We start from the raw sequence: 23,226 nt of genomic DNA on the forward strand, positions 1-23,226 counted from the left end.
GGTGACTGTCAATCATCCTGTCAGAGTGAGTTCACTAAAAGTTCACTTATTTCATTAGTTTTAACAAACAGTCAACACTACAAGCACGTATGATTATATTTTGGTAAATGATAGAAAGTCACACATTAAATCAAAATCATTGAACCATCCCTAAACAATATGGGATTACATGTAACGAGTATATTGATATCTGAAAATACAACTCTTAGCTTGATAATAAACAATAGATCGTAACTCATCATAGACAATGGAAAGACAATAGAGGATAAACAACTTGTATGAAATACAAACAACACATTAAGATAGGACCTCCTGTCTGGCTCGAGGTTACAGGGGTCATGTTTCATACATGCCGGTTTAGGTGTGAATCTACAACACGCCTAGAAGACTAAATTGTGTAAGTGTCAGCCAGATGCTCAAACCACAGGATGCTGCCTTAACGCTTTTTGGGGTCTCGCCTCTCGCTCCTCAGGCAGAGAGGTGTTAATCATTTGGTGTATCAATTATTTTAATTGCAGAATAGAGAGATGGGTTTCTAGGGTGTAGTGTGTCTCGGACATTCTTGGTGGACACTTCAACAATAGAAAGAAGGTCAGATCATTCTTTGAAAATTAAACATACAGTACGTACTGTGATCAAGGTTCAGGATTTATGTTAAACACCCATAAAATCATTGGAATGTCAATTAAAATTGGACTAAAAACGTATAGAAATCAAGAAAAAAATGTTAAATCATTAAAACAAAATGTATCTGGGACATCATAGTGGACCGGTCTCTAAGACCTGTACCCCACACACATTTTCTGTCTGCATCTGATCATTAATCATTTAAAAGCAAAAATGTCCTACAAAAGATAGAAAATATAGAATTTCTATGTCTTTCACAACAAGCTAATTCAAAGTACATATCAAAACAACACTCAAAGAGAACCTGGATAAGATGAGTTGACAAAAATGGTTGAGACCAAATCCAGAGGCCTCACGTCTCTAACCAGCGTGCATGCAGGGCTCTTCAGTTGGTTGTCATCTGTGCAGCTGCCGGCTGGGCGGAACAGCTCTAGTGTAATAAAAAGCATTGTTAGCATTATCCAGAACAGCTCAATCTGGAGGCATTATGTAGATATTTTAACTACAGTTTTACCAAATTAGTGGTTCTTGATCTGGGCTTCCCTTCAGTTCTTTGTAGTGGTTATTCACCATCACAAGTTCCAATTCAACGTCTTAAAACAACAACAACATAATGTTAACATCAAGTTCACTATTAATCACAATATTGGAAATTTGTTGACCTATTCATTTCAATCAAATATTTTGAGTAATTTTAGTGATCATCATGTTATTATTTTGTAACGTTGTCTTTACCTGGGATTGAGACACCATCTGTCTTGAGCGACAGCTCGATTGATTCCTGCATTGATTCTTCCAGATTGACCAGGATGTATTTCTAAATTAGCATAAAAATCTTTATCACTCACAGACAAAATGTGTCTTATAACAATAGCTGAATGTGTGTGAAAGGGCCTGCAGTGTGTTAGTAGTAAAAGCTGCATTCAACAAGAGGCATATTCCACTTGATTATATATATGATGACCTAGAATTGTAGATAAAGATAAGCAGCACAACATGTTTTACTATATCCTCATCGTACGACTTATTATAAAATGTTACAAACCATCAAGTCATCCAGCTGTTTCAACATAACAGCTTTAGCTTCCTGAAACATGACGTTTTTTAACCTATGTACGTGCTTCACCATAGTTTCTCTCATATTATTCATGCTGCCGTCTCCTTTAATCTTTTTTGCATCTACAATAAAACAGAAAACTTTAGTCAATTAAATGTTATTATAATTACATTCTGCACAATTATGATGAATAATGTGCATCTTTACAGTGTCAGGTTTTATATGTGATGATCTTTATCGTACCGTCATAGCATTTCTGCATGTTTGTCTCAATTGTTGTCGTCAGACTGCTGTAGATTGTTTTCTTACGGTCACAGATGATTTTGTTGAGTTTTGTCTTAATCTGTTCTTCCTAAGAGAGAGAATATGAATCGTAGATCCACATATTTTAGATAAAATCAAGGTAATATACAAATAAGGCTCATCATTTTTCAAAGGGCGTCTCCAGTTGTAACTGACATTGACTGTATTGATAGACTTCTTCATATTCAGTGTATATATGTTAACAGCTAAAAACATCTATATTTCATTTATTCTCTAATGTCTAATGACATTCTTCATGTCTGCTGAAGCCTTTCTGACCTGGACTAATAGCTTAATAAAGATTAACGGTACTATTCTCCTCTTTTACCTCTGTAATGAGAAATATCAATTGCAGTTCGACATCTTTGTACTCTGTCTTCTCTTTCATCATCTTCGTGTCAAGTGAAAATGAATTGAGGACTCCGCTGAAAGGTCCACATTTTCCTTCATTTCTGAAACATGTTAACAAGTTGAAATGTTTCATAAATGCATCATTGACAAGTTTGTATTTCAATAATGTAATTTGTATGTATGCATTATATCTCATAACTTGTATAACTGTATAATGTACAATTTGTTATTTCTAGACATTCTCCATAGTTTGTACAATTAGCCTGCTCAGGGTTTTATGTCTTTATTAAGTCATTTCTTACGGGAAGGTCTTCTTGAATTCCTCATCAATGCTCTCAGTCAGGCATGAAGATAACTTCATATTGAGGTTTATTTGTTTCCCCTTTGTTGTCTTGTGTATGCCATCATGTTGTACTATACACTTCAGTGTCTTGTGGAAACCCCTACCTGACTTATTCTGAAACAAAACAGAAAAAACAGAAACATTTTTAAGACATTCATATAAAGTGCAAAATCCGTTGTAATGATGTTGTAATAATTCAAATACGTACAGGATGTATCACAGACTTCAAGGCTTTTTCACATGAACTTTTAGATTTTTCAACCCCCTCACTGAGGCACTTTTCAAAAGCCTGATAAGTCTCTTCCATTGGTTTCCTGACTTTATCAAGTTCATCCCTCATCTTTTGTTGAAGGACTGTGTACACAGCTGTCTTTGTGTCAGCCTGAAATCAACAACAACACATTCAGTATTCAAAGCAATGAAACCATTCTGTTACTTGACTGAGTTTTCTTGAGTTATTCACATTTATACAAACTGTTGTTGATTTTGAGTGAGACCACCCTTTAATTACTGTCGTTATGCAGGCTCTCTGAAGCAACACGAAATCAGGAAACTTTATTGATAAAATATATGTATGGATGACATTACATGTAAGTAGTCTGTCTTTGACTTTATGTTTTCACATTATTTTCTGTCAATATTAATGATTAAAGACAAAGAAAGAGATTTTATTTCTTGATCTTACCCCTCCTCTACGGCTGGCCCCTTGAATCAGAGAGAGAATCCCACGAGCTCCAGACACACAGTTTAACGTCTCTGAGTGACAGTCATTGAGATCCTGCAGAAATTCCTGAAGTTTGGGTATTTCTGTAAAAAAAATGTAGTTTGCATCTTACATAGTTACAAAACAGACGAACATTTTATTGCCATAATCCAAATAGTCATTCTTGTTTGTTTTGTTAAAGTAAAGTAAATCTAAATGTGCTCATATATGAAGACTTCACCTACCAGTGTCGTCTTTATCTCGACGTTTCTGTTTTAGAAACTCTTTGGAGCTCACTGTGAACACTTTTAGACTTCCATCACTGAAATGTTTCTGAAAAGAAAACGTTTTGGTTTTAAGGAATGCTTAGAGTCGTAGACAATCTTTATGTTATACTTTCTGTCAGTCTATAAAACTCACCTTAACCTCCTTTAGTTTGCTGAATTCTCCTCTCACTTCTTTCTTGGCTCGATCGTTTTTTTTCAATATCAAAGCACGAACACCAGCTGCTGAACTAAATGAAAATATTTGCATTATTTTGCACCTCAAACAGTTTTTGGAGAACTGAAACCTCAAATTCCAACTTTTTTTGCATCGAGAATAAAAGTCTAAATGATCTCTTTTAAACCTGCAGCTGTAACTATCGAATCCACCATTTATACTGAAACGTGCATCACTTTAATTTACAGGTCCGTGATCTAATAGGAAGTTTTCTTTTAACATATATGTATATGTACTGTTGGCATCTTAAATCACTTACTGCTCTTTTGAATCGTCTGAATCTTCTGAATCTTCCATGAGGTCAGACTTGGTGCAGATAAAGTGAATGTGCTGACACTGGCCACCATTTCCCATGAAGCTAGAGGCACTTTCCAGGATCTCCCAGGCTTCTCGCTCTGATGCAACTCGATTCATTTCAGTCACGATCCACACAGTGGAACAACTTCCAACGACCTGAAGGGACATGACAGCAAGTTAATTATGATGGTCATCAGTACTTTGTAATATCATGATGTCACAGTTTAACACAGTAATACACTAAACAGCACTGCATGTGATGAATTACCGTTTTCCACATCTTGTCCCTGCTCTTGTTACGATCCCCATTTCCAGGAAGATCCACAAGTGTGACGTGCTTCAGAAGATCATTATTTGGCACCTTGATAGTCACACACTTCACTAGTGGCCAATACCACCTCTTTACGTCTTTACCTTCTCCATCTTTTGGGTCGCTTCTTGTGTATCTGACTAATTTTGCAGATAGCTCTTTAGCCTGCAATAAATAATAAAATGAGATTAATGCAACGTAAGAATATTTCATTCATATGCACAGACCCCAACTTCAAACTGCTTTACAAATTGTACAAAAGAATTAAAACAAGAAAATATATAAAATAAGAGCAATTAAATTACCCCATCATTGAAACAACAAAAGCAGTGTTGAGATTTAATAATACAAGATGTCATTTAATGCTAATGTAAAATGTTTGGGCACAAAGATGGAGGAAAAATCCTGATTGGATGTTGTTAAAACAGTTATATAAATATATTTATCTACCGGTAGACAAACTTCTTCATGATTTTTCTATAAAGGGGACATTTTCTATGGGTTTGTAGTTGTCGAGGACAGGTGCATCAAGGCTCTGTTTTTAAATTTCACATACTGATTTTACTTTTACATTTGTACATAAACCTCAATAACATTTCCCTCTGTCAGACAGACAAGAAGGCTTCTTATGAAGTGATACAAGACTTTTACTCTTACTCACTGTTTTTACTGTCAAAATCTTCCTCTTGGAAAGGAGAAATTCTGGGATCTCTTTGAAATATCTGTCATTCATGAGGTCATCAACAGATTTGATTTTCCAGTCTTCTCCATACAGCGCTGACAGCTTGTCATCTATGTCCCGACAATCATCGTCACTTTCCTGATCACTTTCCTGATCCGCATTATCCCCAAGGAAATTTTTAGAGAACCACAACTCATCTTTCCACTCCTAAATAGAATTTAAAAAATACCTTTAACTTCGTTAAATCATATGGCATACATTTGGCATAGTTTCACGTAAACAAACATATTCAGCTCATTTTACCTCTTTTGTAATGAACTCAATGTTTGCCTCATACTTTGAGTTCTGCATGTTAGCCTCCACTTCAATCATGACTGAGGTACATGCTCTGACGTCTCCAGAGGGCAGGAGATCCTTCTCTCCAATGACGGCATTTATCAAAGAGCTCTTTCCAGCCCCGGTTCTGCCAAAGACACCAACCACCTCCCTCTTGTCTGTCTCCAAATCACTGATTTTTTTCCTGTTGTATAAGAGTTTATGTGCGGGTTAATTAATTTGTTTCAAAACATAAAAACACTGATAGAATGTGTCAAAGTCAGAAAGAGATCCGTCTATGAACAGCCCTCTTCAGCATATTGTACTATCTTCAGTAGAAGTCATTTACTGTACATTTTGGGTAAATTAAGACTTTTTTTTCAAACAGAACTAGAATTAACGCCTCACGACTGAATCCCTCAGACAAACAGTCAAGTTGCAGTTTGCATCCATGTCTTTCCAAATTGTCATCACTTCATCATTTTATCCTATTAGACATTTGTGTGGAATTGTCATAATTAACTGAATTCTTCAGTTATGATCAAAAATGTGTTTTGTGAGGTCACAGTGACCTTGATCTGTGACCACCAAATTGTAATCAGTTCATCCTTGAGTCCAAAACAAATTCCTTCGAGACGTTGGTGAGAAATGGACATACGTACGTACGTACGTACGGACGGACAAACCCATGATGTCTGGCTCAACACTATCAGTCTTAAATCTCTTAGTGAAACTGGCCTCTGGTCAGCAGTGGAACCAGGCCCGTATAACATATTAATATGGAAACTTTAATAAACTTTATACTTACTTCAGGAAGTTGTTGAGCTTGTTGTCTTGGGGAGGTATTTTCTGACTGACACATCTCATGATGTCTTTCACCTTAGACACTACAGACGTGAGAGGGACTTTCTCTGCCAGGTCCATGTAGGATAAGATTGATAAGATGACAAGATTGCATATGGCAGCAAATGAGAGTATTTTTTGTGGCCAAGCTATAGAAACACACATTTGCTATGTAAGTAAGCTAAGTAAAAATGTTATTACATAAAAAAGTTAACCCTATAGTAAGTTGTAGGTTGCCATTGTTTGTAAAGTATTATAAATACCTGAGTCTGATCCTGGTTTGATGACAAGTCGTTGTTTTCTAGTTGGTGATTGACGTTGGCTGGACTCATCCTGAAGATCTGACTCTCTCTTTACTTTTTGGATATTTTTATTTGGTAAAATAAAAGCAAAAAGAAAAGTTTGTTGCATCTACCTCTCACAATATTTAAACATGTTCTCGATATAGTTTCTTAGTCAAAGTAAGATATTACCACCTTACAAAACTTCAATGAACACTACATGTAACCAATAAGATAAAGTGTGTCTCACCTTTATCACTTGTGTCACTGGTGGACGGACAAACCTGAGGGTGAACATGAACATTTGTGTCTTAAATCAATACTAAGTGGCCAAGTAAAAGTTTGAGCAGACATTGAAAATATGATCTATATAATTATAATAAATGCCTTATGATGCCTGAGTGCTTGAAACTTTATTCAACTTACTTCAGCTGATGATTCAACTGTTTCTGGATTTGCTGTGTTTTGTTCATCCTAGTGACGAAAGACAATAGTTGCAAATCCACAATAGTAAATAAATGTTAAAATTCTAGCACATGCTATTATTGTTAATGAGTTATTATTATCAATTATGTGTCAAGAAAACAGAAGTCTGTGCTCCTATAAATTATAAATACAGTATTTGTGTAAATTGTGTTCACAGTACAGAACGTTACCTTTAACAACTTGAGTCTGTTCTTGAAAATTGACCTTGGTCCCATTTTTGGGATCAAGTTGTCGATTTCGTGATCATTCAGAAGGTAAAGACTTTCTGTGTTAATTTCATGTTCTGCAATTAACAAGAAGAATTGCCAGCATTAGTCAGAACTGATCTCTCCCATTTTATTAAAACGATGTCTGTCAAGAATATGTCAGCATTGTACTGAAGAACAACATTGCAGCATTTTTCATAGTTCTTTTAGTTCTGTAGATGCTTATACGTTTCAGTATTGTTAGGTCATATAAACACTTTATAAAATCTGTGCCCATAAAAGAGTCATGGTAATACTTTACCTTCAAATATTGGTATCAACTGGCTGAGATCCCATTCCGTTAATTTATTACAAACAAAATCATCCATGACCACGAACGGCAACTGGAAGGTAAACAAATAATCATGTTTTAAATCAACCACTGCAACATTGGAGAGTTACATTTCACTGAAGGAAAAGAAGTTATGAAACTTCTATTATCAGACTCAAGGAAAAAGCAAAGACTGAAAAAACGAGTCACGTCACAATGAACGGTACAGCTCATATAGACATACATCAGTTCATACAACAACTGAAATGATTAATCAATTCATCAACTAGTCAATTGCCAGAAAAATAATTTGCAACTATTTTGATAAAGTCAATTTTCATGTTAAAACATTTTATGGCTCCAGGTTCTCTTTATCTTATTTTATATTTAATATGTTTAGCTTTGGCAACAGTCCTAATTTAAAAAATATTAAATAAAAATAATGCTTGTTGGACCATTGTGAAGGTGTCACTTTTGGCATCTGGGTAATTGTGACAGCATTTCTCACTATTTTCTCAATTTGTTTACAAACCAAACAAACAAACGATTAAAAGAGAAAATGTTCAGCAGATTAATCCATGATGAAAATGATAATAAATTGCCGTCCTACACCAATTAATTAACTACAACAATAAAATCCTGCTTCCTGCAGGAGTTATGAGAATCTAATGATATAATTGAATAACAGGCATACGGGCTATTGTTCTGCATTGAAATACATTCAGTACCTGTTCCTGAATAAACCACTGCAGCACCAGGCCTGTTTAAATACTCGAATGCAGGGTGCGTCGCTATCAGCATACGTTACGTTTACGCAATCTCCCATGTAGCGTTAGATATCTGGCAATATGTTGTTTGTCCCCAAGAGTACCAACTTTTCATCAAGTCGGGATAAGGGCACTTCATTATTTAAATTCTAGCGTGTAACTTTACAGCCTTTTGTTTGTTATTCACGGAGGAGATCTTCCGGCTTTCAAACGGTCAATAAGAGATTAAAAGAGAACATTTCAATAAGAATCACCCGCGGTGTTTGATTTCCTTAACATCATAATATTAATTCCAGCAGTTACTTGTAGCGTGTAGGCAATAGATGTAGATCGATGCCGGTCCTCCAAGGTGGAGCAGTCCTTTGTTCTCAATAGTTGTCCGACACCACACAGGAAAAAGAAACCTAAAGTGTTTTTGATTCCTGGTTGTGAAACTCCTCCCATGATGAATCTCCCTACTTATGTATTTCTTTTATTCGTTCTTATGAAAATTGTCGACACAAGACCGTGTTCTGCTACACAAATTTGTTTGTACTTTTCTCAAATAATGTGGGTAAAATGATGTATAATTTAGCTTTTTGAGCCTCAAACTGTAAATGACATGTTTGAACATACTGAACTAAATACTGACAACTGAAACATTAAAGGGAGGAACGGTTGTGTAAAGGGGACACAACCGTTGGAACAGGCTGGAACAGGTTGTAACAGGCTGGAAACCACTGTTTTAATCTTGAACATTACATTTTATGAGTTTATCAAATATTTTAATGTAAAATCTTACTCTGAAAAGCAACTAACTGCAGTTGTCAGTTAAGTGTGCTGGTGTATGAAGTATGTTTTATATGCGAACTACCTGAAAAGTACTATGACAAAGTCATAAACAGGTTAGACATGGTTCATAAATGGTAAATAGACTTGTATTTGTACAGGTGTCATTTGATCCATTATCATTCACACCCATTCATCACATTGATTTATTTAGGGTTATTTAGGACATGGACTGGAGGATCCGATCCAACCGCTGATCTTTTGATTGAAAGACAACCAGCTTTAACTCTGAGCCACAGCACCCAGGTTAGAAATGGTTACAAGTTAAAGTCAGCGCTTATTACAAAATTTGCAAATACATAATCAACTTCTGTGATTACAGTTGTTTTCAATGCTAACACACTAACATGACACATAAAGCACAATTACTGAGACTAACACTGTGAGAGCAAAACCTAAGGTCAAGTCTCCAAAACTCTAAACACATTTTCTGCTTTACATTTAATTTGCAATTCAAAGTGACACTTTTTGTAACACACTACACACAGTTCACTACATGAGACACAGGACTCTCACATAAAGTCACTTGTCTTTCAAAACACTGCCAATCAAAAGCCACAGCCATGGACCAATTGACCAATACATGTGTCACCTGGTCAAACACCTAATAGCTTGATTGTCAACTAATCAATCAGGATGTAAGCGCTATACAGTTATTTTATGATTGCTTAAGCACAGTATTAAAAACAGGACTCATTTTGTCAAAACATAATTGTTCAGTAAATAATGAGAAACCAGATAGGCTGGTTTATTACTATCATCTAGTTCTATCACATTTTTGATATGAATTAACACACTTAAAAAACATTATTTCGCAGTAAGAAAGTTTTGTCCTTGATTGTAAATAATCATCTTAATGATTATTATATACAGTATAGCTAAAAAAGTGAATCTGTTTGTGTGCTGATATTCTTCCTATCGTGTGTACACATCATTTATAACTCCCTGGGATCAACAGCAGATTACTCACCAAAGCACAAAAACAAAGTCATGCAAATAGTTTATCCTGAAGAGAAACTAACCTGAAGGCATACAAGGTCAGCTACTTGTTGAAAAGAAGGTTTACTGGTGGCCTGATATAATGATGCTGATGTTATTGTCTCTGTGAGAAGTTTTTATTTTTCTTGGACAGTAATTAGAAAGGAAGTTATAAGAGTTGTGATAAACCTCTGGACCAAAAAGCAGTATTAATGATGCCCGTCCCTACATGTGTCTGCATGTTCCATGTTCTTGCATCAATAAGTGGCAGTTTGAAGCATGAACAAGCATGAATCCTAAATGAATAACAACACACCTTTACTAAACCTGTTTGTACATGAAGAGCAATCATTATCAGGACAAACTGGTTTGGAGATTTACAGCATCTGGATTGTGGAGATAAGTTTTTTCTACATGTTTAAAATTAGGTGCAAAAACAACATGACTTTTCAATGACAATGTTAATGTCATATCAGTTTATAGACATAATCCTCATAGTTGCTGAGTAAATTAGCCACAAACATGCAGAATTACACATCTTTACACGTTGACACGTTCTGTTTCAAGAGCATTAGGCTCCTGTGTGAACACACCTACTAACAGGTCTTAACTACTATGTTATAATTGATCACACATTTATAATATATATATAGTATTTCTGGTGTGTGTTACTAAACATGCTTGGGAACTGCATGCTTGGGAACAGTGGGGCGACTGTGGATAGCAGGGCCGTCTTTCAGAGGGTCGGCGGTTCAATCCCCGGCTCTGCTAGTCGCATGTCGATGTGTCCTCGAGCAAGACACTTAACCCCAAAATTGCTCCCGTAGTTGTGCCTACGGTGTAGAAATGTGATCTGAATCTGAATTTTAAGTCGCTTTGGATAAAAGCGTCTGCTAAATGACTGTAATGTAATGTAGGTTTGTGTCAGGCAATTTAATTTTAGGGTCAAATCTAAGACGAGAAGTTTTAAGTAAGAAGAATTTGACAAGAACAAAGTTGGAAAATCATTTGTTCATCTCACAATAAAAGCTGATGTTAGTGAGAACATAAAGAAGCTTTTAGATAATTTTACAACATAAACAACAAAGAAGCCAAAGTACATGTGGCACTTTAAAAGTGAACTTTATTGGTCAGTATACCATGTCAAATACATTCAATTAATTTAGAATCAGTGTAGATTAAGAAAAAAATATTTTTAAGTAAATAATGAGAAAACATAGAATGGTTTATTACTATCATCTAGTTCTATCCAATTTTTGATATATGAATTAACACACTTAGAAAACATTATTTTGCAGTAATAAAGTTTTGTCCTTGAACATGAAAGAAAAAAGGTCAGATCATTCTTTGAAAATTCAACATACAGTATGTACTGTGATCAAGGTTCAGGATTTATCACACATTTATAATATATATAGTATTTGTGGTGTGTGTTACTAAAAATGCTTGGGAACTGATGTAGATTTGTTTCAGGCAATTCAATTTTAGGTCAGATCTAAGATGAGAAGTTTTAAGTTTTAGATAATTTTACAACATAGGCTAGGCAAGTTTATTTGTATAGCACATTTCATCAACAAGGCAATTCAAAGTTCGTCACATAAAACCATTAAAAACATCAAAACATAAGGCAAAAGAAAAGGAGATTTAAAAACAATTAAGAACATTGATGAATGAAGAAAAAAATGTTAAATCATGAAATACATACATACAAAGTCTATGCACAGATGCAATGAGACTGCCGCGGCGCGAATTTGCAATGGCGCGACGCGATTGATGCGAATTCGCGTCAAACGGCAAATCGCCCCAAGCGTGTGAGTTGAAATTTTTCAACTTCAGCGAAATATTCGCGTTACGCCCCAGCGCGATAGCCTATCAGCGTTGAGATGCTCCTGTCATCACTGACTTCCTGCCGTTGTTGAATCAGGAAATAAATACTGTAGCCGTCTGTGTTCACCCAGAGCTCTACAATACCACATATCAATAGAGACCGGACCAAACTATGTGTATAAATATTTGTGTAAACCATCCGGTACAAACAATGAATAAATGCTGCCGTATTTACGCCTGTGTGACGTTATGTTGAGTGTTGATGGAGCTGCTACAATGTTAGCTTAGCCTAGCACCATCCGAGCTCCATTGAGAAGACAAGTAGCCTACAAATCGGCATCATTACGTAGTTGTTTCGGAGTCCCTTTTTGTCGGTTTATTGTCGTTAAATCACAGCCAAATCTGTTTATTTTGTGTTCATACAGCTGTAGTAAACAGCGACGTGTGGCTTGCTAGACACAGTGAATACAGCTCGATAAAATCCACGGAGCTCCTCTGGACAATATTATAAACCCAGACAAGACGGCATTTAGTTTCCCGGGATATCTGTGACTTCCACAACACGTACTAAGCAGAAATAGAGGTTATTTTTTCCATGGTTAATGGCGGACAGTTGAACGGCTTTCAGGGCAATAAGCCACGCCCCCTCTTCGGCACGTCCAGCGCGGTTCGCGCGAATGAACACAAATAGTCCCCGGCGAGACCGGTGGCGCGAATGACGCGAATGTGAACACGGCATTAGACCTGTACAGTGTAAACCACAATGTACCTGGTTTGAATCAGACTGGGGACCTTTGCTGCATGAAATCCCGCTCTCACCCCCCACACATTTTCTGTCTGCATCTGATCATTAATCATTCAAAAGCAAAAATGCCCAACAACACATAGAATCTTTATGCATGTCTTTCACAACAAGCTAATTCAAAGTACATATCAAAACAACACTCAAAGAGAACCTGGATAAGATGAGTTGACAAAAATGGTTGAGACCAAATCCAGAGGCCTCACGTCTCTAACCAGCGTGCATGCAGGGCTCTTCAGTTGGTTGTCAGCTGTGCAGCTGCCGGCTGGGCGGACCAGCTCTAGTGTAATAAAAAGCATCGTTAGCATTATTCAGAACAGCTCAATCTGGAGGCATTATGTAGATATTTTAACTACAGTTTTACCAAATTAGTGGTTCTTCGTCTGGGCTTCCCTTTAGTTCTTTGTAGTGTTTCTTCACCATCACAAGCTCCGATGTAACGTCTAAAAAAACATGTTAACATCAAGTTCACTATTAATCACACTATTGGAAATTTGTTGACATATTCATTTCAGTCAATATTTTTAATGATTATCATGTTATTATTTTGCAACGTTGCCTTTACCTGGGATTGAGTCACCATCTGTCTTGAGCGACAGCTCGATTGATTTCTGCACTGTTTTTTCCAGATTGACCAGGATGTATTTCTAAATTAGCATAAAAATCTTGATCACTCACACACAAAATGTGTCTTATAACAATAGCTGAATGTTTGTGAAAGGGCCTGCAGTGTGTTAGTAGCAATAGCAGCATTCAACAAGAGGCATATTCCACTTGATTATATATATGATGACCTAGAATTGTAGATAAAGATAAGCAGCACAACATGTTTTACTATATCCTCATCGTACGACTTATTATAAAATGTTACAAACCATCAAGTCCCTCAGCTGTTTCAACATATCAGCTTTAGCTTCCTGAAACATGACGTTTTTTAACCCAAGTACGTGCTTCACAATAGTGTCCCTCATATTACTCAGCATGCCGTCTCCTTTAATTTGTTTTGAAACTGCAATAAAACAGAAAACTTCTTCTTCTTTGTTTCTGTATTAAATGGTGCTGAGTTTACATTACTCTGAGGCATTTCAGTGTGTTTCAACATTGGTGATATTTCTTTTTACACAGTGGCGCACTGTTACATTAATGTAGCTTCACACAACAGGAGATGCACAGCAACACTGAGTGAAACTAAATTACTGAGACGATTGAGTCAAATTCTCTGTAAGTTTTCCCTCATTGTCGACTGCCATGTCAACACTGAGGGTCAGACTAAATATAAGAATATATTGTTGTTAAGGAATTGGTACACCCACTAGTTCACTGTGATACCACACAGACATCATTTCTACGTCAAAAGTATTCAGTGTCTTGATGTTGTTTGATGACATTGCTGTACTCTCTCTTTAAAAAAAAGAAAAGGTACTTTTTAATGTTTTTTATTACCAGAATAAATTCTGAAATTATTTTGAATTTTCTGGTCTCTGATTATAAAATTAAAATAAAATGTTTACAGTGAAACTGGATTGACCCAACGAGCATCGCAGGGGAGAAACTCTCATGATGCAGTGTGGTCGGTAGTTAAAGGTTTTAGTGGTGACCTGATGTAATGGCCTCTATGATCCCTCTTTTCTTTCTATTTTGTTCAATTATTATTGCATTAAGTTATTATTTTTCTTGCACAGTAATAAGAAAGGAACTATAATTGTGCAAAATGATGCCCGTCCCTATTTAAGGCCCATCTGTGTGTCCGCATGTTCCATGTTCTTGCATCATTAAGTGGCACTTGCATGAACAATGCATGAACAAGCATAATACATTCCACTACCATCAATCGTTAATTAATAACAACACACCTTTACTAAACCTGTTTGTACATGAAGAGCAATCATTATCAGGACAGCCTATCCCAGGGGAAGAGCACTCTTACCTTTAGGAGACTAGAGGACCCCACCAGAGATGAGCAACACTGGACTTTGGTTGGAATGCACAAAATACAAACCAGTTTTATTTGTTTTTTACAGAAAGGAAAAAAAGATTAACAAAAATGAATACCAAAAAATCGATGTAAAAGTTAATACAAAATGTCAAATGTTAAGAGTATGAACCCACCAGAAGTCATCCAAAAAAGGCCAAAAAGCCTCGATCCTTTGCTGTCTCCTATATATACGCTTCTCCTTGGCGCTTCCTGCAACCTCCAGGTCCATATATGGTAGACAACAGATCATTCTCAAATCATTGGACGAAACAGTCCTAATAGTCTTATCACTTCTGACAGACCTACTTTTTAGGGTAAACAACCCCCCCTTTGTGGAAGGTGTGTAGTGGGAACTTGTGATCCATGCAGCTGACTGCCTGCACCTATGTCCTCTTCTTCTGAGACGTTAAGAACTACTTATTGTATATTCTCATGTTCTACGCTTTAAGGATAAAATGTATATATCGGTGTGTCTGTTACACAGATAAAGCACTTCTTATGCTTCTCTAACTTTACGGCCTGAAACAGGATGTTCCAGTACACAGGCCCCATTGAACAGGATGTCTCTCTAACTAACTGATTAGTTTCCTGAGTTTACAGCCTTTCTCTCCTGGTGACTGTCAATCATCCTGTCAGAGTGAGTTCACTAAAAGTTCACTTATTTCATTAGTTTTAACAAACAGTCAACACTACAAGCACGTATGATTATATTTTGGTAAATGATAGAAAGTCACACATTAAATCAAAATCATTGAACCATCCCTAAACAATATGGGATTACATGTAACGAGTATATTGATATCTGAAAATACAACTCTTAGCTTGATAATAAACAATAGATCGTAACTCATCATAGACAATGGAAAGACAATAGAGGATAAACAACTTGTCTGAAATACAAACAACACATTAAGATGGGACCTCCTGTCTGGCTCGAGGTCACAGGGGTCATGTTTCATACATGCCAGTTTAGGTGTGAATCTACAACACGCCTAGAAGACTAAATTGTGTAAGTGTCAGCCAGATGCTCAAACCACAGGATGCTGCCTTAACGCTTTTTGGGGTCTCGCCTCTCGCTCCTCAGGCAGAGAGGTGTTAATCATTTGGTGTATCAATTATTTTAATTGCAGAATAGAGAGATGGGTTTCTAGGGTGTAGTGTGTCTCGGACATTCTTGGTGGACACTTCAACAATAGAAAGAAGGTCAGATCATTCTTTGAAAATTAAACATACAGTACGTACTGTGATCAAGGTTCAGGATTTATGTTAAACACCCATAAAATCATTGGAATGTCAATTAAAATTGGACTAAAAACGTATAGAAATCAAGAAAAAAATGTTAAATCATTAAAACAAAATGTATCTGGGACATCATAGTGGACCGGTCTCTAAGACCTGTACCCCACACACATTTTCTGTCTGCATCTGATCATTAATCATTTAAAAGCAAAAATGTCCTACAAAAGATAGAAAATATAGAATTTCTATGTCTTTCACAACAAGCTAATTCAAAGTACATATCAAAACAACACTCAAAGAGAACCTGGATAAGATGAGTTGACAAAAATGGTTGAGACCAAATCCAGAGGCCTCACGTCTCTAACCAGCGTGCATGCAGGGCTCTTCAGTTGGTTGTCAGCTGTGCAGCTGCCGGGCTGGGCGGAACAGCTCTAGTGTAATAAAAAGCATTGTTAGCATTATCCAGAACAGCTCAATCTGGAGGCATTATGTAGATATTTTAACTACAGTTTTACCAAATTAGTGGTTCTTGATCTGGGCTTCCCTTCAGTTCTTTGTAGTGTTTCTTCACCATCACAAGTTCCAATTCAACGTCTTAAAACAACAACAACATAATGTTAACATCAAGTTCACTATTAATCACAATATTGGAAATTTGTTGACCTATTCATTTCAATCAAATATTTTGAGTAATTTTAGTGATCATCATGTTATTATTTTGTAACGTTGTCTTTACCTGGGATTGAGACACCATCTGTCTTGAGCGACAGCTCGATTGATTCCTGCATTGATTCTTCCAGATTTTTCAGGATGTCATTCTAAATTAGCATAAAAATCTTTATCACTCACAGACAAAATGTGTCTTATAACAATAGCTGAATGTTTGTGAAAGGGCCTGCAGTGTGTTAGTAGTAAAAGCTGCATTCAAAAAGAGGCATATTCCACTTGATTATATATATGATGACCTAGAATTGTAGATAAAGATAAGCAGCACAACATGTTTTACTATATCCTCATCGTACGACTTATTATAAAATGTTACAAACCATCAAGTCCCTCAGCTGTTTCAACATAACAGCTTTAGCTTTCTGAAACATGACGTTTTTTGGATCAAGTACGTGCTTCTCCATAGTTTTTCTCATTTTATTCAGCATGTCCGTTCCCTCAATTTGTTTTGCTTCTACAATAAAACAGAAAACATTCGTCAATTAAATGTTATTATAATTACATTCTGCACAATTATGATGAATAATGTGCATCTTTACAGTGTCAGGTTTTATATGTGATGATCTTTATCGTACCGTCATAGCATTTCTGCATGTTTGTCTCAATTGTTGTCGTCAGACTGCTGTAGATTGTTTTCTTACGGTCACAGATGATTTTGTTGAGTTTTGTCTTAATCTGTTCTTCCTAAGAGAGAGAATATGAATCGTAGATCCACATATTTTAGATAAAATCAAGGTAATATACAAATAAGGCTCATCATTTTTCAAAGGGCGTCTCCAGTTGTAACTGACATTGACTGTATTGATAGACTTCTTCATATTCAGTGTATATATGTTAACAGCTAAAAACATCTATATTTCATTTATTCTCTAATGTTTAGTCTTCATGTCTGCTGAAGCCTTTCTGACCTGGACTAATAGCTTAATAAAGATTAACGGTACTATTCTCCTCTTTTACCTCTGTAATGAGAAATATCAATTGCAGTTCGACATCTTTGTACTCTGTCTTCTCTTTCATCATCTTCGTGTCAAGTGAAAATGAATTGAGGACTCCGCTGAAAGGTCCACATTTTCCTTCATTTCTGAAACATGTTAACAAGTTGAAATGTTTCATAAATGCATCATTGACAAGTTTGTATTTCAATAATGTAATTTGTATGTATGCATTATATCTCATAACTTGTATAACTGTATAATGTACAATTTGTTATTTCTAGACATTCTCCATAGTTTGTACAATTAGCCTGCTCAGGGTTTTATGTCTTTATTAAGTCATTTCTTACGGGAAGGTCTTCTTGAATTCCTCATCAATGCTCTCAGTCAGGCATGAAGATAACTTCATATTGAGGTTTATTTGTTTCCCCTTTGTTGTCTTGTGTATGCCATCATGTTGTACTATACACTTCAGTGTCTTGTGGAAACCCCTACCTGACTTATTCTGAAACAAAACAGAAAAAACAGAAACATTTTTAAGACATTCATATAAAGTGCAAAATCCGTTGTAATGATGTTGTAATAATTCAAATACGTACAGGATGTATCACAGACTTCAAGGCTTTTTCACATGAACTTTTAGATTTTTCAACCCCCTCACTGAGGCACTTTTCAAAAGCCTGATTAGTCTCTTCCATTGGTTTCCTGACTTTATCAAGTTCATTCCTCATCTTTTGTTGAAGGACTTTGTACACAGCTGTCTTTGTGTCAGCCTGAAATCAACAACAACACATTCAGTATTCAAAGCAGTGAAACCATTCTGTTACTTGACTGAGTTTTCTTGAGTTATTCACATTTATACAAACTGTTGTTGATTTTGAGTGAGACCACCCTTTAATTACTGTCGTTATGCAGCCTCTCTGAAGCAACACGAAATCAGGAAACTTTATTGATAAAATATATGTATGGATGACATTACATGTAAGTAGTCTGTCTTTGACTTTATGTTTTCACATTATTTTCTGTCAATATTAATGATTAAAGACAAAGAAAGAGATTTTATTTCTTGATCTTACCCCTCCTCTACGGCTGGCCCCTTGAATCAGAGAGAGAATCCCACGAGCTCCAGACACATAGTTTAACGTCTCTGAGTGACAGTCATTGAGATCCTGCAGAAATTTCTGAAGTTTGGGTATTTCTGTAAAAAAAATGTAGTTTGCATCTTACATAGTTACAAAACATACTTACATTTTATTGCCATAATCCAAATAGTCATTCTTGTTTGTTTTGTTAAAGTAAAGTAAATCTAAATGTGCTCATATATGAAGACTTCACCTACCAGTGTCGTCTGGATCTAGACGTTTCTGTTTTAGAAACTCTTTGGAGCTCACTGTGAACACTTTTAGACTTCCATCACTGAAATGTTTCTGAAAAGAAAACGTTTTGGTTTTAAGGAATGCTTAGAGTCGTAGACAATCTTTATGTTATACTTTCTGTCAGTCTATAAAACTCACCTTAACCTCCTTTAGTTTGCTGAATTCTCCTCTCACTTCTTTCTTGGCTCGATCGTTTTTTTTCAATATCAAAGCACGAACACCAGCTGCTGAACTAAATGAAAATATTTGCATTATTTTGCACCTCAAACAGTTTTTGGAGAACTGAAACCTCAAATTCCAACTTTTTTTGCATCGAGAATAAAAGTCTAAATGATCTCTTTTAAACCTGCAGCTGTAACTATCGAATCCACCATTTATACTGAAACGTGCATCACTTTAATTTACAGGTCCGTGATCTAATAGGAAGTTTTCTTTTAACATATATGTATATGTACTGTTGGCATCTTAAATCACTTACTGCTCTTTTGAATCGTCTGAATCTTCCGTGAGGTCAGACTTGGTGCAGATAAAGTGAATGTGCTGACACTGGCCACCATTTCCCATGAAGCTAGAGGCACTTTCCAGGATCTCCCAGGCTTCTCGCTCTGATGCAACTCGATTCATTTCAGTCACGATCCACACAGTGGAACAACTTCCAACGACCTGAAGGGACATGACAGCAAGTTAATTATGATGGTCATCAGTACTTTGTAATATCATGATGTCACAGTTTAACACAGTAATACACTAAACAGCACTGCATGTGATGAATTACCGTTTTCCACATCTTGTCCCTGCTCTTGTTACGATCCCCATTTCCAGGAAGATCCACAAGTGTGACGTGCTTCAGAAGATCATTATTTGGCACCTTGATAGTCACACACTTCACTAGTGGCCAATACCAACTCTTTACTTCTTCACCTTCTCCATCTTTTGGGTCGCTTCTTGTGTATCTGACTAATTTTGCAGATAGCTCTTTAGCCTGCAATAAATAATAAAATGAGATTAATGCAACGTAAGAATATTTCATTCATATGCACAGACCCCAACTTCAAACTGCTTTACAAATTGTACAAAAGAATTAAAACAAGAAAATATATAAAATAAGAGCAATTAAATTACCCCATCATTGAAACAACAAAAGCAGTGTTGAGATTTAATAATACAAGATGTCATTTAATGCTAATGTAAAATGTTTGGGCACAAAGATGGAGGAAAAATCCTGATTGGATGTTGTTAAAACAGTTATATAAATATATTTATCTACCGGTAGACAAACTTCTTCATGATTTTTCTATAAAGGGGACATTTTCTATGGGTTTGTAGTTTTCGAGGACAGGTGCATCAAGGCTCTGTTTTTAAATTTCACATACTGATTTTACTTTTACATTTGTACATAAACCTCAATAACATTTCCCTCTGTCAGACAGACAAGAAGGCTTCTTATGAAGTGATACAAGATTTTTACTCTTACTCACTGTTTTTACTGTCAAAATCTTCCTCTTGGAAAGGAGAAATTCTGGGATCTCTTTGAAATATCTGTCATTCATGAGGTCATCAACAGATTTGATTTTCCAGTCTTCTCCATACAGCGCTGACAGCTTGTCATCTATGTCCCGACAATCATCGTCACTTTCCTGATCACTTTCCTGATCCGCATTATCCCCAAGGAAATTTTTAGAGAACCACAACTCATCTTTCCACTCCTAAATAGAATTTAAAAAATACCTTTAACTTCGTTAAATCATATGGCATACATTTGGCATAGTTTCACGTAAACAAACATATTCAGCTCATTTTACCTCTTTTGTAATGAACTCAATGTTTGCCTCATACTTTGAGTTCTGCATGTTAGCCTCCACTTTAATCATGACTGAGGTACATGCTCTGATGTCTCCAGAGGGCAGGAGATCCTTCTCTCCAATGACGGCATTTATCAAAGAGCTCTTTCCAGCCCCGGTTCTGCCAAAGACACCAACCACCTCCCTCTTGTCCGTCTTCAAATCACTGATTTTTTTCCTGTTGTATAAGAGTTTATGTGCGGGTTAATTAATTTGTTTCAAAACATAAAAACACTGATAGAATGTGTCAAAGTCAGAAAGAGATCCGTCTATGAACAGCCCTCTTCAGCATATTGTACTATCTTCAGTAGAAGTCATTTACTGTACATTTTGGGTAAATTAAGACTTTTTTTTCAAACAGAACTAGAATTAACGCCTCACGACTGAATCCCTCAGACAAACAGTCAAGTTGCAGTTTGCATCCATGTCTTTCCAAATTGTCATCACTTCATCATTTTATCCTATTAGACATTTGTGTGGAATTGTCATAATTAACTGAATTCTTCAGTTATGATCAAAAATGTGTTTTGTGAGGTCACAGTGACCTTGACCTGTGACCACCAAATTGTAATCAGTTCATCCTTGAGTCCAAAACAAATTCCTTCGAGACGTTGGTGAGAAATGGACATACGTACGTACGTACGGCCGGACAAACCCATGATGTCTGGCTCAACACTATCAGTCTTAAATCTCTTAGTGAAACTGGCCTCTGGTCAGCAGTGGAACCAGGCCCGTATAACATATTAATATGGAAACTTTAATAAACTTTATACTTACTTCAGGAAGTTGTTGAGCTTGTTGTCTTGGGGAGGTATTTTCAGACTGACACATCTCATGATGTTTTTCACATCAGACAGTATGATTTCTTCTGTCAGAGTGAAAGTAAAGAACTGTTCAGCAGGAACCATGAACCAGTGTATCAAGTAAGCGGTAATGCACAATGAGGAGAGCGTGAGAGGGACTTTCTCTGCCAGGTCCATGTAGGATAAGATTGATAAGATGACAAGATTGCATATGGCAGCAAATGAGAGTATTTTTTGTGGCCAAGCTATAGAAACACACATTTGCTATGTAAGTAAGCTAAGTAAAAATGTTATTACATAAAAAAGTTAACCCTATAGTAAGTTGTAGGTTGCCATTGTTTGTAAAGTATTATAAATACCTGAGTCTGATCCTGGTTTGATGACAAGTCGTTGTTTTCTAGTTGGTGATTGACGTTGGCTGGACTCATCCTGAAGATCTGACTTTCTCTTTACTTTTTGGATATTTTTAGTTGGAAAAAAAAAAGCAGAAAGAAAGGTTTGTTGCATCTGCCTCTCACAATATTAAAACATGGTCTCGATATCGTTTCTTAGTCAAAGTAAGATATTACCTCCTCAAAAAACTTCAATGAACACTACATGTAACCAATAAGATAAAGTGTGTCTCACCTTTATCACTTGTGTCACTGGTGGACGGACAAACCTGAGGGTGAACATGAACATTTGTGTCTTAAATCAATACTAAGTGTAACATGTAAAAGTTTGAATAGACAATGAAAACATGATCTATATAATTATAATAAATGCCTTATGATACCTGAGTGCTTAAACTTTATTCAACTTACTTGAGCAGATGAATCAACTGTTTCTGGATTTGCTGTGTTTTGTTCCTTTTAGACATGAAAGACAATAGTTGCAAATCCATAATAGTAAATAAATGCTAAAATTCTAGCACATGCTATTATTGTTAATGAGTTATTATTATCAATTATGTGTCATGAAAACAGAAGTCTGTGCTCTTGTAAATTGTAAATACAGTATTTGTGTAAATTGTGTTCACAGTACAGAACGTTACCTTCAACAACTTGAGTCTGTTCTTGAAAATTAACATTGGTCCCATTTTTGGGATCAACTTGTCAATTTGTTGATCATTCAGAAGGTAAAGACTTTCTGTGTTAAAGCCATGTTCTGCAATTAACAAGAAGAATTTCCAGGATTAGTCAGAACTGAGCTCCCCCATTTTCCTAAAACTATGTCTGTCAAGAATATGTCAGCATTGTACTGAAGAACAACATTGCAGCATTTTTCATAGTTCTTTTAGTTCTGTAGATGCTTATACGTTTCAGTATTGTTAGGTCATATAAACACTGTATAAAATCTGTGCCCATAAAAGAGTCATGGTAATACTTTACCTTCAAATATTGGTATCAACTGGCTGAGACCCCATTCAGTTAATTTATTACGAACAAAATCATCCATGACCACGAACGGCAACTGGAAGGTAAACAAATAATCATGTTTTAAATCAACCACTGCAACTTTGGAGAGTTACATTTCAC

General features: G+C 36.0%; 2 protein-coding genes across 2 annotated transcripts; both read right to left on the reverse strand.

Moving 5' to 3' along the window:
• Nucleotides 1-1,362: 1,362 nt before the first annotated feature.
• On the reverse strand, nucleotides 1,363-8,757 carry LOC142944655 (nuclear GTPase SLIP-GC-like; the record flags this gene model as incomplete). Its single annotated transcript, XM_076085711.1, has 20 exons — nucleotides 8,686-8,757; nucleotides 7,607-7,688; nucleotides 7,270-7,382; nucleotides 7,040-7,087; nucleotides 6,864-6,897; nucleotides 6,596-6,688; nucleotides 6,298-6,400; nucleotides 5,478-5,694; nucleotides 5,154-5,381; nucleotides 4,451-4,657; nucleotides 4,145-4,338; nucleotides 3,805-3,898; nucleotides 3,630-3,717; nucleotides 3,367-3,488; nucleotides 2,890-3,063; nucleotides 2,641-2,795; nucleotides 2,316-2,439; nucleotides 1,928-2,036; nucleotides 1,673-1,806; nucleotides 1,363-1,444 (listed from the first exon to the last, which is right to left on the reverse strand). Coding segments are annotated over exons 2-20 (2,386 nt in total), but the record flags the coding sequence as incomplete, so codon positions are not given.
• A 2,528-nt stretch (nucleotides 8,758-11,285) lies between these two features.
• On the reverse strand, nucleotides 11,286-22,146 carry LOC142944656 (nuclear GTPase SLIP-GC-like). The gene is made up of 20 exons (XM_076085712.1): nucleotides 22,069-22,146; nucleotides 21,684-21,774; nucleotides 20,868-21,084; nucleotides 20,544-20,771; nucleotides 19,841-20,047; nucleotides 19,544-19,728; nucleotides 19,204-19,297; nucleotides 19,029-19,116; nucleotides 18,766-18,887; nucleotides 18,289-18,462; nucleotides 18,040-18,194; nucleotides 17,715-17,838; nucleotides 17,333-17,441; nucleotides 17,078-17,211; nucleotides 16,768-16,849; nucleotides 16,547-16,625; nucleotides 14,745-16,462; nucleotides 13,383-13,464; nucleotides 13,182-13,260; nucleotides 11,286-13,097 (listed from the first exon to the last, which is right to left on the reverse strand). Coding segments are annotated over exons 2-17 (2,058 nt in total). The 5' UTR covers nucleotides 21,743-21,774; nucleotides 22,069-22,146; the 3' UTR covers nucleotides 11,286-13,097; nucleotides 13,182-13,260; nucleotides 13,383-13,464; nucleotides 14,745-16,461.
• Nucleotides 22,147-23,226: the final 1,080 nt, after the last annotated feature.

This window comes from Anarhichas minor, unplaced genomic scaffold (genome assembly GCF_050575085.1).
Source record: "Anarhichas minor isolate MPS153535 unplaced genomic scaffold, ASM5057508v1 ptg000321l, whole genome shotgun sequence".
NCBI classification, from domain to species: Eukaryota; Metazoa; Chordata; class Actinopteri; order Perciformes; family Anarhichadidae; genus Anarhichas; species Anarhichas minor.